Genomic DNA, 17,263 nt, shown 5'->3' on the forward strand with positions numbered 1-17,263 from the left:
TTCCACTATCCCAGCTTGCTCCACAGCTCATCCAACCTGGCCTTGGACACTTTTGGGGATGGGGCAGCCACAGCTTCTCTGGGCAACCTGTGCCAGGGCCTCACCATCCTCCCATGGAAAAATCTATTCCCAACACCTAATGAAAGGTTTAGTTGTTATTCTACAGTTTAAAACTCATCTTGCAATGGACCTGCTTTGTAAAACTCTTGTAGCAATGAGCGGAGCTTTTACTCAACCAGTTCCAAAAGAAGCCCCATTCTGAGGAACTCAAATCACTCAGGCTCACTGTGTTCAACAGAGCAAAGCCAAGCTTGCACTCACAGGGAGCCTGGAAAGCTCTTTTTTATCAGTCTGCTGCCCTCAATAAACATTCCCAGTTAACCACTCGTGTGCTGGGAAGAGCTGTTCCAGGCACATCCCTCACCGTGGCTCCTGGCCACATGCCTTTGCCTCATAGCCAGACATTCCCATGGTTTCCAGACTGAACCACGGGGAGCAGAGCTGAGCTCTGGCAAACTTCAGTGCAACTAATGCCGTGTCCAGTGTCACCTCTCCTTGGCTGCCATCCCAGCAGCAATGAGGATGTGTTTTTCCAGGCTCTTCTCACACCCAGCTGCAATAATAAACACCACCAAGGACTCAAATCCTGTTAAAGATGATACTCAGGGTGGGTTTTTTCCTGATCCAAGCGAAAAAACTGCATCACTATGCTGCTGGACCAGCCACTGCAGTTTTTCCTGTCCCTTAAGCCCTGCGAGACCTTGTGGAGGCAAAAGCCATCGTGAACCAAATGAAACTTGTCACATCACCCGGCGTGACTCAGCTCCACAGCCCTGCCTTGGGGCCACTGGTGTTCAGGATGCTTGGGAAAGCCCCGCTGCTTCCCTGCATCTCTCCCTACGAGCACAATCCCACATGGAGCTGATGGTATTTTCCACTGACTCACCTGCCTGTGATACCTCCCCGCTCTAATCAAAGGGCAATTCCAAGAGCTGTGCTATAAAAAGAAATAATTATTAAACATAACTGCATTTTTTTTCCCCCTTGGATGGATTGTTTTGCGTTTTTCCACTTGGCTCCCGGCTTAGGCAAATTCGCCCCACTTCAGGTGGATTTCTCCCTCTCCTTCTCCACCTTCCTGTGTCAAACAGAAACCCAACATCCCAAGCAGCTCTGGCGGTCGGGAGACATAACAGGGAATTGTTTTCTCTGTAAGAAAGGGGGGGACTTCACACAGTGACTGTCACCGATCCGGCGCAGGGAGAGCTCCGTGCCCCAGCCAGGTCACCCCCCTGCAGAGGCCCTGGGGACCGTGAGCACAGAGGGGACATTCATAACGTGGTTCCTCGGGTTCCCTCTCCACAAAGCTGAATATTGGCCAGGAATGGCTTTTCAGTGGCAGTGCAGCAGGATCAAGGAAGGGGGGGCTTGCCTTCACCCCTTGGATGGCTGCTAAAGCACCTGCCTCTCCCTGACACACACTCTCTGTGGGATAATGTATTCACATCCATCCCTTGGGCTCCTTTTCCTTTCCAGCTCTGCAGCCATCCCAGTGTGGGGATTTATCTCTGGCAGCTCAAATCTTCCCCCTGCAAAAACTCCCTGTCCAGTCCCAGGCTGGGACTTCTCCAGGGTGATTATCCAGCCAGGTATGCAGGGTACAGAGCACAGGAATGCCAAGGAGGAAACTGGAGCCCCACCAGAGCCACCAGCAGGCAAAAAAAGGGCCTTTCAGAGGAGCATCTGATACCCTGCTACATGCAGAGGTGCCAGGGGCTCACATTATCCTGCCTTAGAACTTGCTCACTGGCACATTTCCCTGCTCTTTCCTGCTCAAAGGTGCTCAATATGTATGTTAAAGTCACCAGTGGAAGCCTGGACATGTTCCTGGATTCCTCCAAAACTTCCCAACAGTGAGGCAAAAGCACTGCTCCAAGTGACCCCTGGACACCCACAGCTGGATGCCTTGTCCTGGAAGAGGTGAAGCCCATCCCTGGGAGTCAGGGCAGTAGAGCCACCAGACTGTACATTTCTATTATACTGTAATATTATTATATTGTAAAGCCATGGAGTGATAGGACAAGGTCATATGGGATCAAACTGGCAGAATGTAGATCTAGATTAGATATGAGGAAGAAATTTTTCCCTGTGAGGGTGGGGGAGCCCTGGCACAGGTTGCTCAGAGAAACTTTGTCTGCCCCATCCCCAGAAGTGTTCAAGGCCAGGCTGGATGGGGTTTAGAGCAAGCTGGGATACTGGGAGGTGTCCCTGCTCATGGCAGGAGGTGGGATGACATTGTCTCTAAGGTCTCTTCCGATTCAAACTATTCTGTGATTTGATGATTAATAGAGCTAACAGCTAACAAACACCAGAAATATAATATACATCTATGTATAAATATAATGTATAATGGAACATGGCAGGCCCCAGCTTTGCCCCCAGGGATGAAAGCCCATCCCAGCCTGCTCCATGATGGGCTTCCTCAGATCCCATTCCCAGCCCACACACACTGCTCTATACTTTTCTCTCTCTTTCTCATGCCTTAGTTCCTGCACCCCAATTTAGAGTCCTGCCGGGCTGCAGGCTGGGAACCTGCCACGCAAGTGGGAAAAAAGAGGAAAAGCAGCTACTTGGGAGGCATTTCCGCACGCTCCCGGTGGGAGGGTGCGACCTGCCAGCATCTCCTGGTGTGGTGAGGAGCCGGTGTCCCCGGGGCTGCCGGGACCTGGCAGTTCCAGTCCAACCAGTCCAACCACCGTGCCAGGTCACCGTCTGCTGCTTCAAGCACTTGCACGTCTGCAGCTGGAAAACTGTGTAAATAAAGCCGCTGTGTTCACAGTAATAATAGTAAATAACCTGCTGCTTCCTCCTGGAGCTGCTCTGGGGCTGCTGCATCCCATTGGTGAAGCTTTGGCTTGGGCAGGATCTGGGAATAGGAGAGCCAGGGCTTGAGGAGAACACAGCTGGAAGAGAAGGGCTACGGTGGCGTTGTGCAGCTGGTTGTTTAAAAGAGTTGGGCAGAGATTAATGTAGCTGTTCAAAATTAGAAGCAGATGGTGAATGAGAGCTGTTGTCCAAGAACAGGAACATGTTGGGAGATCAATCACTAGCAGTGATAAAACTCCAAGGAAACCTTCTTACCTGGATAGGAGGCCTTGTCACAGCTCCAGTGTCCTGGCTGGATGGAGTGCAGCCACTCGTGCTCTGCTGATGCTCGTGGCTGTGCCAGGTCGGGGCAGTGGGAAGGTAAGACAGGGGCTGACGTGGGGACAGCTGCAGGGAGAGTGGCAGAGCAGGATGTCCCAAAGGATGTCTGCAGTGAGGGATACTGTCAGGCACTGCTGCATGCCCTGGGCTGCGCAGGTGAGGGCTCAACGACGCTTCCAGTGCTGGCTTTGTAAAAGCAGCACCAGGGGAAAACTCCTCCAGGGAAAACACTGAAAACACGTGAATTAATGACAGGCACATTCCCAAATTTTCAGCAGTCCTGAGCAGTAAACCAGCAGCCTCAGCAGCAGCCCTTGACACCAGCTTTTGGGGAGATCCCCATCACCGACACTCTGTGACCCACCCCATGCCAAACCTCACCAACCTCCTGATGATTTATTTCACTGTTTGGGGTACATCAGTTTAGCTCTTTATCATCAAAAATCCAGCCCGGGGAGATCACCAACTAAAGCTATGGGGTGAGTCAGTGCAGAGGCAGGAAATGTCCCAGACTCACCCCTGTTTCTGTGCTGTGACCTCTCAACCCCATTCCTCATCCCCAGGTTACCAGTGCAAGGCTGTGGCACGGCAGGTAAACCCGGCTTCTGTTGTAATGTCACCCAGGGATGATGCCAGCACCGGCACAGCTGGGTTACACACCAGGAGGTGCTGGGGACAGCACCCTCTGTGGGGTACCCGGCCACCCCACACAACACCCCATGCCCCCACGTGGCGTTGGGATATTTGCCTTTCTCAGTCTAAAGTCCTCGCCAGAGAAAAGGTGCGCGGTGCAAAGTGCACCAAGGCGGGCGGTCCCACCTAAAACAAACAGGAACTCGGGGATTGCTCACACGGTGGCAGCAGCGCAGCACGGTGCTGCACAACCAGCACGGCGGGGATACAGCAGGGACGAGGGTGATGTGGGATGCAGGAGGGACGAGGCTGACGGGGGATGCAGCAGGGATGAGGCTGACGGGGGATGCAGTAGGGATGAGGCTGATGTGGGATGCAGCAGGGACGAGGCTGATGGGGGATGCAGTAGGGATAAGGCTGACGGGGGATGCAGCAGGGGTGAGGCTCCTGCAGCCTCCACTGCCAGGGAAGAGGAGGTCGGGGGAACAAAGCCACCAAGAAGCCCCTCCTCAGCCCAGGACATCACAGACACAGGGAGTGTGGCCTCTCTGCTTGCCGTGGCTTGGGTGCAGGAGGTGACCCGTGTCACCCTACACGGGGTTTGCCATGGTTCGCACAGCACAGGGCAGAAGCCTTACCAGAACTGGTGTGGCACTCTACATTCCTGGCTCCCAAAGCTTTTAAAACCACAGATGGGCTGGATGAGCACCCGTACCCCATCCCATGCACAAAGGACGACACCAAATCTCAGCAGGGAACCGCTCCAAGTGCAGCAAATCCCACCATGGTGTGTGCCCAGCTCATGTTTGCCGTGCTCAGCAGTTGCCCTTTAATGCCACCTGTAGTTCCCTTTAATGCTGGATTCCAGCTGCAGGTGATAAGAGTTGGGGAGCCAGCTGGCTTCTCCTGAGTTTATTTTTCTTTGTTCCAGCTCTCCCCATTTCAGACTATGGTGGCTCTTACCTGCTCTGCAGCTGCTCCAAACCCAGGAGACTGTTTCTGTCAGAAAAAAAGGAGAAAAAAGAAAAGGTGTATCCCTTGATCTGTACCCTGACTGTGGGCTTGAAACTCATTGCAGGTTGCCTTTGCTCCTGCCTGCAAAACAGCCATTGACCCCAAAATGGTTATCAGGCCCCACTGGAAGTGCTGGCACAGCCTACAGATGACCAATGTAATCTGAATAATAGTAACAATAATAACTTATCAACCTCTACATCAATAACAATAATTTATCCAGTTGGACCATAACACTTTCTGATTTCTCCATTTTCTGCTGTTCTTAGTCCTTCTCATATTTTCCATATCTGAGTGGGACATCTCCTGGCTGTCCTTACTTACCTTAACCCTTGAAATCCCCATTTCATACAGATGCAGACAGTGCCAGCCTCCTGCCAGCATTCTTGCATCCAGAAGCAGGCATCTGGCTGGGAGCTGGTCCTGGGAAAAGCTGGCCCAGCCTCTTCCTGAATTCTCCCATCACCCTGGAGCCCCCGAAATTCCCGTGGCACTCACGGTGTCCTGCACCCTGGTGCCACGACAGAGATGCCAACACCCATCCAGGCTCTCCAATTAAACCACATGGAGTTCATCCATACTTTAAAATAAGCTTTATTTAGATCTTTTATAATTTTATATTTGCATCCATGCCTTCAAGGATTCTCCCCCGCTCACAGGAGGAAAAGTTAAATCTAATGTTACCCATAATTCATATGCTATTTAGCAAAGTTCTCTTTTAAATAAATCATCCTCTTAGTAATTTTTAGAATTACTTCCTAATTTACAAAAAAGCTGAAATGCAAAGGAAACTACTCGATAACAAGGAGATCGCTCATCTGTTCTGATGGTTTAGAGTTTAAATTATAAAAACGCAAGGAGAACAAAGGAAAAAAAACCAAAACAGAACCCAAAAAACAACAAAATATATAAAAATGCTTCTCTGCAGAGAAAAGATGCCATGGGGCAAAGCCTGCCCTGCCACCCCAGGAGAGCCTGGGGGGGCTGGTCCCTCTGTCACCCCCTCCATGGCCTCTCTGCATCATCCCTTGGAATGGAATATACAGCGCGAGGGCATCGGTTTAGTTCGGTGATTTAAGACAAAATACCCTTTTTTTTTTCAACCAGGGCGCACGTATCGGAATTAAGAAAAATAATACACTATTATAGTTCATTAAATAAATCTTAATACATTTTTTTAAGAGCTTAAAATTATACTGTAAGCATTAAAGCATAAGGTACTTATCTTGGCATAAGCAGAGCGCGGCACGTGTTAGTGGAGAGGGGAAGCGGCTGCCGCACCGGGGGGTGGTTTGGGGGCATTTCCAAGGAGTTTGGAAAAACAAGCTCCACCTGTGCTTCCAAATCACCCCAGAGCCAGAAAAACCTCCCTAGTGGGGACTCGTACCGATTTCCCCAGCCCCCTCTGACGGCAGTAACACCCCAAACTGGAGCGGAGTGGCCGGCCCTATCTGAGCAACATCTTGGGATATGGGATATCTTGGGATATCACCTTTCTCCCAGCTCGTGCCGGATCCCCCTAAATTTTACTTGAAGCAAAGGGTGAGCACCCCCCAAAAGCAGGGAAAAACAGCGGGCAAAGCTCCCACCAGCTTGCCCCCATCTGATCTCCCGGCATGTGTTTAGGTTTGCGTTTTCCAAGGCGTTAAGTGCTCCTGGGGCAGCTGAGGGAGCCTGGGCTGGGGGGTCCACAGCCCCAATCTCCCCCAACAGCAACTTCCCAGGACAGTACAGTACAAACACCCCCTTCCTCCTCCCCGCCCCATCCCAACCGACGTGGAAAAATATAAAAATCCCAAAACTTCTGCAATAATTTAGTTAGAATAGCTCCTCTGGGTTTGTGCAAATAAATTAAAACAACTAAAAAGGAACGTTAAAACACTTATTTCCAGACCGGCAGGCGTAACAACCAGCCCGGGTTGCCTCCGTGGGGCTTGGCCAGGAAGACATCACAGCGAAGGAGATTTTCTTGTTGTTGTTTTTGTGTGTTTTCTCTCTAAGATCCCTCAGCTGGGCAGGTCCTTTGTCCCCAAGCGAGGACATCCCGCAGGCTGGGCTCCGGAAAACAGCGGTTTCGGACAAGAGACATCACAAGCACAAAGTGCACAATATTTCTCGTATTTACAGAGACACAGCAGTCCTTCAAGTTTCAAGTTTTGTCAAAAGAACAAGAAAAAAGAACAAAAAAACCCTCCCAAAACAAGAAAAAAAAAACCCCAACCCAAACGGACAAACTGAAGCGACAACAAAGGAGTTACCGGGATGGAAAAACAAAACAAGAAAAAAAAAAAACCACGGAAAAAAGGGAAAAAAACTGAAGTTACGACACAGCTGCATCGCTCCCAAGACAACAGGTAACACGTCCACAGGTGGGACGGGGCTGTGGGACTGGGGATATGTACATGTGCAGGGCCAGGAGAGGCTCTGGCGCCGTCACCAGTCCGCGTCCTCCTCGATGTAGTAGTCGGGGGCCGTCCCGTCGAAGAGACCGGGATCGAGGGACTTGCGCTGCTTGCCCCGGGCAAACACCCTGGAGATGGAGCCAAAGCCCATCTTCTCTTTCTTCTTTTTCCGTTTTTGGTCTTCCAGGTCTTCTAGAGACTGCAGGAGAAGACACAAGTTTAGGCATCCAGTTTTTTCCTTTACCATTTTTGCCCTTCACTCACATCAAGGATGATGGACCATGTGGTCCCAGTTGCAAAAAATATTTGCAGCCAGATCCCACAAAATATTTTCATCCAGGTCCAAAGTAATGTTAAGATCCTGGATCAAAATACCATAATATTCCTGAAACCTGTGTGGTGGAATTTGCAGTGAAATTGGGCCCCCTCTCCACAGCTCTGGGATTCTGGCCTCTTTAATTCAACTGGATCAGGATTTCAGCTCTGGGAATAAATAGTCAGAACATCTGTCTGGATTGCAAAAATATCCCAGTGTTTTAGTGCCAAACAGAAGAATAATGCTTTGGCTGGACCTTATAAAAATCAACACTGTGATAGGCCTGAGCTCACTGAATGCCTATGGCATTACCTGCACTTTGGGGCAAATTATGGGAATAGGAGACATCCCAGACTGACAATTCCGGATGACTTCCATTCACCCCAAATAGGTGCCTCTGACCCACCACCCCCAAGTACTTCCTAGCACAGGAAGGAGTCTCACAAGCAGGATTTGAGAGGATTTGTGCCCTACCTGTACGATTGGATTGTGCAAGTTCTTCTGTACCGGTCCAGGACTGTCCCCCTATGGCACAAGGAGATGGATCCATTGAATCAACGCTGATACAGCCCAAGACCCTCCACCCCCAGGGCAAAAGGCAGCATTTGTGCAGCTGAACTGCAGCGGGGCTGGGATAAACCCCAGGGCAGCAGCTTTCCAGGTCAGCTAATCCCCAACGTGCCCCCCACTGCAAACCCAGTGCTGTTTTGGGAAGCAGAGGCCCCACAGAATGCCCCGAGCCCATCTCCCCAAGGCAGGGCATCAAAGCCCCACCAGGCAGGCCCTTACGTTGCAGAGCGAGTGCGTTCGATGCCGGGGTGAGTTGATGTCACTCGGAGTGGACGATCGGTCACCTTCGGCCGCGGAGGCGTCGGAGATGATGGACGGCTGCCGGGAATGGCAGGGGCTCACTCTGACAGCTGCAAGGCAGGGGGAAAACAGGGAATTAACACCAGCAAAGCCTCTGATGCGCTTCCAAAACCACACCCGGGGAGGAGTGGTTTTGACCATCTTCTTTCCTCCCCAGAAGGGGTTTGGCACTGAGGACTTGCCACCTGTGGGGTGCCCACCTTGCCGGTCCGCCGAGTGCTGGGGGTGTGAGTGGTAGAGGGTCTGCTGGCTCTGCCGGATGGCGGCGGTCAGCGGGAGGTCAGCCTGCATCACCCACTCCTGGTTCCCGTTCAGCACCGTCTCGCCCGGCATGGCCAAGGAATGGCGCTTGGGCACGTCCTTGGTCAGCGTAGCCAGGGACTGCTTGGCCTGGAGAAGGACATTGAGGTGGTGGTGGAGTGGGAAAACCATGTGAACATCTCCCAGAGCAGCAGCACAAGCAGCAACACACCGCACACCAAACCCACCCTCTCCTGGGTGAACAAAGATCCCAACTGTGCTGCTCCCCATGCCAGGGATATGAATTTTTGAGTGATGCTCCCCATGCCAAGGATATCAAGCTCCTTTTGAGAGATGGAATATTTTCCTCTCAGTATTGCAGAAGTGCAACCACTGCAGCAAGCACTGAGATCTATATAAATTTTCCAGCTCACCATGGCCAGCTCGGCCTCCAGCTCCTTCATGCGGTTGTCCTTCAGGTCGAGCTGGGAGCGGAGGGCGCTGGCGTGGTCCGTGGCTTCCTTGGCCTGCCGCCGCAGCTCCCACTTCTCCCGCTCCAGGAGATCCTTCTCCTTTGCCAGGGCTTTCACCGCATCCTCGCTCTCCTGCTGGGACAGGGGTGGCCATCAGGAAGGGAAAATCCATGTGCTACTAAAAACCCCTCTGTCACAACCCCCTTGGGAACCACCCAACCAAGAGCAGTATCTTAGGTGTCACAAGAGCCCTGAGCTGGCAGGAATGTCAACCCTTTTTTGGGGAGATCCAGAACGCAACTGGTCCCCAAAAAGAAATGCTCACTGTGCACCTGGTTAAAATTACATCCAATGCCCCAGGTCTGGCTCTTTCCTCCATTTAACCTTAAACTGCTGTCCATCCCAACTCCAGCAAGAGTCCAGCTGGGGCTTTAGTGGGATTTCGCGGTTACAAACCAGGTTTCACACTCAGCCTGCTGCCAGCCCCCACGAGAGCACGGTGCTGGGCTGTGCACTCACTTTCCTGTGCTGCTCGTAGTTGCGGATGAAGTCCCGGAGCTGCTCCTCCCGGCTCTCCAGCGTGGCGTACAGCTGCTGCATCTGGCTCACCAGGTCTGTCTTCTCCCCCTTCAAGCGCTTGCGGTCGGCTTTCATGGCTGTGGGAGAGAGGGTCACTCCAGCACAGGAGGCATGGCAGCCCCTTGACTCCATCTCTTTTATTTTTCAAGGAAAAAAGCATCAAAATGACAATTCTGGGAGCTGGGCTGGGAGAAGATGCCCAATTCACCCCCATTGCTGCACCCCTCAAAATGCTCATCATGTCACCACTGCGGCTCCTTATCACTGCCCATCCTCCAAGGGGCAGCTCAGACCTTGGAAAAGGAGGTTTGGGAGCAAAACTGCAGCCTCAGCCTCAGGGCCTGGCGCAGGAAAACCTGCTGCTCCCTTTCCAGGATAAATAAACCACAACCAGTTTATTTTTAGCAGTGAGGCAGATTCCAGAGCGCTCCCACGAGCCCAGGGCATGGCTCCCTCAGTGTCCCCTTCCAGCTCAGGGATGCTGTGTCGGGATGAGGGGATGGAGCAGAGGCACGAGGGATGTGATGGGCGTTTTAACAGCCCTGAGAGGAAGCCAAAACCCTCGTGTTTTCCCTCCTCATTGCACCAGTGACCCTGGGACAGCCATGAAAGGCTGGAAATCCAGGGAGAATTACAGAAATCTCATGTAGGACAAGTTTTGGTCACTTCTGTACATCAATGCTTTACCCAGTACTGAACCTGGTCCTTGGCAGTGCTGCAGAAATGTCCTGTGGCTCCCTGCTCCAGAAACACCCCAGCCCACCAAAATAATGCCCAGTTTAGGAATCACATCACAAATATTTCATTATATATTCCTGCTTTTCTACCCTGAGCAAGTACTGCTAACTCAGGAATGCTATGAAACACCCTCTGCCCCTCCAACTCTTGGTGCACTCATGGTATTGAATCACTGAGACTTGCAAGTTGCATTATAAAAAGAATCCTAAATGCCCCTAAAACTCTCCAGAAATAAAACAACCCCAAAGCCACCAGGGGCTGTGTATACTACAAAAGCTGCCAGAAGATGATGCAGCACCATGAGTGGAACCTGTCTCCATGCACACGCCAGATTTCTCCACCAGATTACAGAGATCAAGGCAGCTGTTTCAGCCCACATCGTATTTTCTACTCCCTGCAATGAGTCACTTCATCTGGGGGTTAAACTGAACATTTGGGCTCCTCTCAACATGTGGGGATAACAAAGACAATGTAAGAAATACAAGGAAACTGTGACTGTGGCACACTGAAAGGGGAATTAATTTCCTTCATGCACCTTTGGCACCCTTGGCTTCGAGCCTTTGCATCACCCAGCACAGGGGAGCTCTGCTCCCACCCTCCTCTGGCTGGGAGCCCTCCAAAGGCATTTCCACCTCTGTGTAAGCAGGGAGAACACCATTATTTGCCCCCAGGCACCCTCAGGCAGAATAAGCTGATAGCAGGGATCACCCAGCCCTGCACACGTGCTGGGATAAACCCCAAAATCAGAGCAGCCCCCCCAGTCCAGCTCTGTGCAGCTCCCACATCCCACCCCAGCTTGTGACAACCACAGTCTTGAGAAGAGGTTTATTCAGGTGTGAACTTCTGTGCACAGGTTTTACTCTACTTTTTTTACTGTTTCTTACTCTAAGTGTGTGCTGGGAAGATGAACAGTAAATCAAGTACTTGGAATGGAGCTGTAAGGAAAGGAGGGGGTGTGAAGGTGAGAGGAGAAAAAGAGAGGGGAGAAAATCAGACTAAATAGTGGAGGAAGAGAAAGGTGCTTTGGACTGTAGAGATTTTTATCTGTTAAAATCCAAGAGATTAAATCCTTTGGACCAATTATTCTGCCATTAAGCATTGGAGATAAACCAGAACACCAAAAACCAGAAAATGAGGTAGGAAATGCTGCAAAAATTCACATTGTCCTGTGACAAGGAGCTCTTGGGAGCCTTTCTCGCCCACTTCAATGAACGTGACTCCTCCTGGGACAACTCGGCCTCTTCCGACACCAGGACTTCCCTTACTTTTTTCCCATCTTAGGAAATTCCTACAGAAACCCTCTAAAAACAATCACAACCACACCCATGTCTTTGAAAAAGCCCTTTCCCACTGCCTGTGTCTACTTAACCACCACCTTCCCCTGCCCAATTCTTTCCCAGGAATTAAAAACTTGTTAGAAAAGAAAAATTAATGGTAAGTTGACCGAACCATACTGGGGTGAGATCCAGACCCCACAGACACACATGTGTCTATATATGTAATATTTAATTTCCTCAAGGATACTGGGAGGCTCTTATAAAAGTTTAAGTCACATTTGCCAATCTCTGATGCTGGAGGCGACAAAAGGAATCCTAATGAACTTAATTAAATAGTGAGTCCCCTATAGCATACAAACTCCTTTAATTAGTGGCAGTGTTCATGGCCCTTAAAGATTTACAGAAAACACTTAATCATTTGCCAATAAAAAAAAAGAAAATGCCGTGAAGTACTATTAGAAGAAGGGTAACTATATCACAAGGTTGAATATGTATTGATATACTAATATTTACCAATATTTATGCCAGTGTATCAGTATTACAAGAAGATTATGAGGTTTGGATATTGAAAGAGCAGATTTTTTCCTATTAACCCAACAGAACAATTTACCATTCACTGCATTTCATATTTGAGAGATTTGCTGAAATTAACACACTTTTTTTTTGCTCCCCTCTATTACTCTCCTTCCTCCAAGAATGATTAGCTCCTAAGCTTAAAGAAGATTTATCAGTCATTTGAGAACTTCATTCCAAGCCAAATTAATAGGAAATTAATTGAAAAAGGCAGGAGAAAAATAAAAAGTGAGGCAGAAGTGAGCTGTGAGGGCTGCCAGCAGCTCCTGGACCGAGCCCCACTCGCTGCAGCAGCTTAATTCGTCCTTAGCAAACAAGCCCAGCTAATTACTCAGTCAGGGAAAACGAGCCTTTGCAATCCATGGCCAGCCAAGGAGGGATAAAGCAGATCTTCCCTGGCTATCATGTCCATCTGAGGAGGTGAAATGGCTTTTTCCTTTAATCTGATGATCCAGGGCCAGGTTTCTATATCCCAAAGCCCCACAAGTGTCCAAATAAACTCTCCCAGCCCATTGGCACAGCAGGCTCTGGACAAACCTCTGACCTCTTCATAAACCCAAGAAAAGAAGGAAGAAATCCTAAACCCAGACCACGAGTGGAAAGTACTTCTCTTACTTGCATTATTAATTTTCCCCTCCCCTCCAAAGCACATGGCAGAAGGAGAGGGGGGATCCAGCAGCCCCTCTTGGACTCGGCAGCTCAGCACCAGCCTTGGCATCAAGGGATGGAGGAGATGGGTTGGGATGAGCTGGGTGACCCCCCCAGCTCTCACACCATCCCCACATGCACCAGGTCACCCTGCCCTGTCGTTATTTGAGCTTCCACCTCCTGCCACTCGATCCCCTCTCAGTCCTTTGGGAGAAGAATGATGGACACAGACGTAACGGGACCGGCTCCTCATGGGCTCCTCCTGCAGCCCAATTAAAAATCCACCCCCTCAGCACCTTTTATTCCCAGCTCTATGTGAGGAGCCAAAACCCAGTCACTCCACTGGGGAGGCACAGCCTTGTCTGGGACAGCAGCAGGGCTGGAACCACCCAGCAATGCCACCACTGGAAGTGTCACCACCCCGTGGCCCCAGTCGGATCTCACCATTCAACAGCTTCCAGCTGGGAGTTAGCTCCTGTATCCTAAACCCAGGCATCTCCCCCTGCTTAAAATACTGCCTTCCCTCTTTGAGATTAATAGTGTCAGATTAAGGGGATATCAATTACAGAACATCCTGATGTGGAAGGGACCCACAAGGATCACTGACGTCCAACCCCTGGCCCTATCAGGTGGAAGCCCCACCATCCAGCTGAGGTTCCCTTGGAGGACATATGAGTAACAATTAGTGTGACTACCTTGATAATGTGATATTAGATGAAAAACTGCTGCTTGAACCATGGAAGCAGCATCTCTGCCCAGTTTCACACTCCTGGGATGAGGCAGCAGTGCCCAGACACACACCAGAGCACTGGCAGAAGATGCAGCACACCCTTGAACTCCAAAGAGCAGCTTCCCGTGACTCCCATCCACTTCCAAGTCCTTCTCTCACCTTACACAGTGTGGATTTTCATGCCAGGGACAGAATCAAGCTGACTTTCTCACTTACTGAATCACACACTTATTCTCTAATGCAGGGAAGGGCATCCTCGGGGAGCACAGCTGGAACCCAGAGATGCCCTGTGCAACAGGAATGTGCAAACCCATCCTGTCCCATTAACATTTACTTAATTTCTCCTGTTTCTTCCTCGCAGCCATGAAATCCAATATTGTCACCATGACTAACCCATAAAATCAGGATGGCAGTGCTGCTCCTTGCTTTGCAATTAGAGCCACGTGTGGTCCCTGGGGCAGCTGTCACCAGCAGGAAGATCTTGATACTGAAAACATCAACGTTCCATGGTGTCAGGCAGAGCCAGCACTCACTCCTGGGGGTGTGGAGGTATGGAGCAGGCAGGAAATTAGAGCCCAAGGTCAAATTTCAGGAAAAAGTCAGGTGAGGCAATTCTCCGTGAGGGAGTTTACCTGGTAACAGCCAAGGGCTTTCTAAACCCAACCCAACAGTCAACAAAGTGATCAATGACTTCTGAAAACTTCAGGTGGGTCTTCAAAGGAGAACAACAGGTTTTCTGTAGAGATCCATGTCCTTATAATGAAGATGGCTTCCTTGGCTGGGTCTATGGCTGGACCTCCATCTGCCAGGACATCCATCCAGTGGGACACACATCCTTCTGGGATATCCACCTGATGCAACCCTCATCTTCTGGGTCATCCATCCACTGGGACATCCATCCACCCACTTTTTTGCTACCCATCCTCTCGTTGCAGCAAGTTGAGGGTGCTGTGGATCTCTGTAGGAGGCTTTCCCCAGCCCAAATACTATTCCTGGGGAGTCACAGCTTTGAGCTGAAGGTGAGGGAGGGAGAAAACCAGGCTACAACCCATTTGTGGAGCAGACATGAAGTTGGTTGATGCCTTTCCAAGCAGCAGGGAAAGCCAGCCTGAGGTTTCCACGCTGGCATCAAAAAGGAAACAGAAACCAGGTTTGCTCTCCGTGTGATAATCCCGCAGGCAAGCTCCAGCATATTGGATAAACCTTCCCAGAAATGGGGTTTCTGCCATTAGCCCACATGCTCATGGATGTCTCCCAGCCAAGAGGCTCCTCAAGTCCCCCAGGCGCTTGGGCACGGTCCCTGCCCGCAGCAGGACCAGCAGTAATAAAGCTGTCTGCAACTTCTCCCCTCAGGGATTTCCACACCAGAAATCCAGACCACATCCACACCTTTCCAGCCAGGATGGGGGAAATAATAACTGCACTAAAGCTGGAAGCACAATTCAGAGTCCCAGCCGTGGCAGAAGTGGAGAGGGAGGTAGGATGTAGCACGATGGGATTTTAATTGGATGTTAATGGGATAAAAAAAGTGCAAGAGATGGAATTAGCCCAGGAAAAAAGTGGAATAATGATGCACAAAGCACATGCTGACAGAAATAAAGAAACTGGTGGAGTTGCTCTTGCAGAGCACCCTGTGCTGGGCCAGATCCCTGCCCCTACCCTGCACAGCAAGGACTTGTTAGCACAGCACAGGGAAGATGCAGCAAAGGCTTACCAGCTTTGTCCCTGTGACAAGTGCTGTTGAGAAGGGCTGAAATGCACCTCCAAAGAGGGACAATGAAACCACCCTCCTTGGAGACCATCACAAACCAAACCCTGTGAGGTTGTGCAAAATAAAGGCTCTTAAAAACTGCTGGAACCCCCAAAAGCAAACCTGACCAGCAAACCCTCTCTGCTTCCCTCTGCAGCACAGCCCGGCGAGCCAAGATCCATCTGAACCAGCTGCACTGCACTTCCAGGCTCAGAGCCAGCAACAGTGACAGATTTCCATATAATTTATCTGCTAATGACATTCCACAGGACCCACCATGGATCGTGGGCTGCTGCAGCCTCTGCTGCTGGGTGTGGGGCAGCCTTTGGTGAGGATGTGGGACTGGGGATGCAGCAGTGCAGGCTGTGAGGAGGAGCTGCTCCTGGCAGGTGCTCTGGCTGCAGGACACAGCTGACACAGATCCCTAAACTACAGGGCAGTGTGGCCAAGTTTCCCTGTGCTCCTGGCACAGCCTTATCCTGCAGTTCCTCACTACAGAGCCGTGACTTCCCCAGTGTGTCCATCAGCAGATCCATCTCCCCTGGCAGAACCAGCCACCAGGCGCCGTTTTTCCTCCACTTTTGGCTACGTTTCTCCCTGGACCATTTTTCACAGAAAGGAAAAAAGATTTTTTTCCCCCTCCAGCTGCTGATCTCGTTTTCAAGTTATCCATCTCAGTCACTGTTGCCAAGCCTGCTCTGCTGCCCAGAGCCTCCAGCCCAGATCCAGCCTGGACAACTTTCCCAAAACCACAAAAGCTTCTCAGTATTGCAGGACAGGGAAGGAGCATCAATTGAAAAAAGCTTCTTGCTGTGTGCCCATCCAAGTGTCAACTGAGATTCTGAGATTCTTCACACCTGCAGAGAAATCCTGGAAAACCAAGCTCAGAGGCTTGAATATTGGCAAATAAAGGCCCAATAAAAGCCCAACATTATATGCTTTAAATACTCACAATTTTCAAGCCAAACTCACTTTTTCTCTGTACTATCCTCCACAGAAGCACATACAGAAGCATTGCAGCTTCTGAGATGACTTCTTACTCTTATTTTTTTTTTTGTAACTAGCATTATAATGGTTCTGCTTTTCTGCATTTTGCATTTATCAGCACTTCCCCCTCGCCCCATCCACACGGAGCCAATATTCCCTAATTAAGGTTTTTCTCCTCCAATTACAGTTCTATAAACCCAAAGCATTTCCTGCTGCCTGAGGCTGCACTGGTGGTGTGGGGGGAGGCAGGAGTTTGGAGGTATTTTGTCTGTTGCTGATTTATAGGGATATTTTTGTACATCAGAGAGTGATAACAAAATTTCCTGAAGTGCTTTCCCCAAATACTGACTCAGCCCAATTCCCTGCGCCTCGGAGCATCTCAGCATCCTGGACAGGGGGAGATGCAGAGGCCCCACAGCTCCCCACGTGCTGCTCAGCCTCTGAGCCTGAAAACTTTTGACAGCTTCTCCTCATAATCCTCAAATATGAGCTGACAAGTGCAAGTTATACTCGGTATGCTGGGGATTTGAGATGATATTTAGAGCCACGGCGCTGCCAGGGCTTGACGAGTGAGAGCCTTCCCTGCTCAGGATCATCCCCTGGCTCCAGCTAACAAACCATCCTGCCTGGATTTATTGTCAGCTTGGGTTTAGAGCAGAAAAGCTGCAATGTTTTATTTTGCTCCACACACCCCAGTCCCGGGGCTTGCTGTGCTGGTAAGGAAGGGGGAGCACAGTCCCAGCTGCCACAAAAACCCCCAAAGGCAGCCATGAAGGAAGGAGGAGACCCTGAATGTCACCTGGAGGTAACCCCATGCAGGACAAGG

General features: G+C 50.4%; 1 protein-coding gene across 2 annotated transcripts in view; it reads right to left on the bottom strand.

The window, feature by feature from the left end:
* Nucleotides 1-5,434: 5,434 nt before the first annotated feature.
* KAZN (kazrin, periplakin interacting protein) overlaps nt 5,435-17,263 on the bottom strand; it is an 86,114-nt gene continuing 74,285 nt past the window's right edge. For both annotated transcript variants that reach the window (XM_041476715.1, XM_041476716.1), the window contains exons 3-8: nt 9,675-9,811; nt 9,117-9,287; nt 8,643-8,832; nt 8,362-8,492; nt 8,047-8,097; nt 5,435-7,455 (exon numbers count right to left, since the gene is read on the bottom strand). In XM_041476715.1, coding sequence (XP_041332649.1) covers nt 7,288-7,455; nt 8,047-8,097; nt 8,362-8,492; nt 8,643-8,832; nt 9,117-9,287; nt 9,675-9,811 — 848 coding nt within the window. In that variant the 3' untranslated portion in view covers nt 5,435-7,287. The remainder of the gene's footprint in view (nt 7,456-8,046; nt 8,098-8,361; nt 8,493-8,642; nt 8,833-9,116; nt 9,288-9,674; nt 9,812-17,263) is intronic.

This window comes from Pyrgilauda ruficollis, unplaced genomic scaffold (genome assembly GCF_017590135.1).
Source record: "Pyrgilauda ruficollis isolate IOZ18807 unplaced genomic scaffold, ASM1759013v1 scaffold39, whole genome shotgun sequence".
In the NCBI taxonomy this organism is placed as follows: domain Eukaryota; kingdom Metazoa; phylum Chordata; class Aves; order Passeriformes; family Passeridae; genus Pyrgilauda; species Pyrgilauda ruficollis.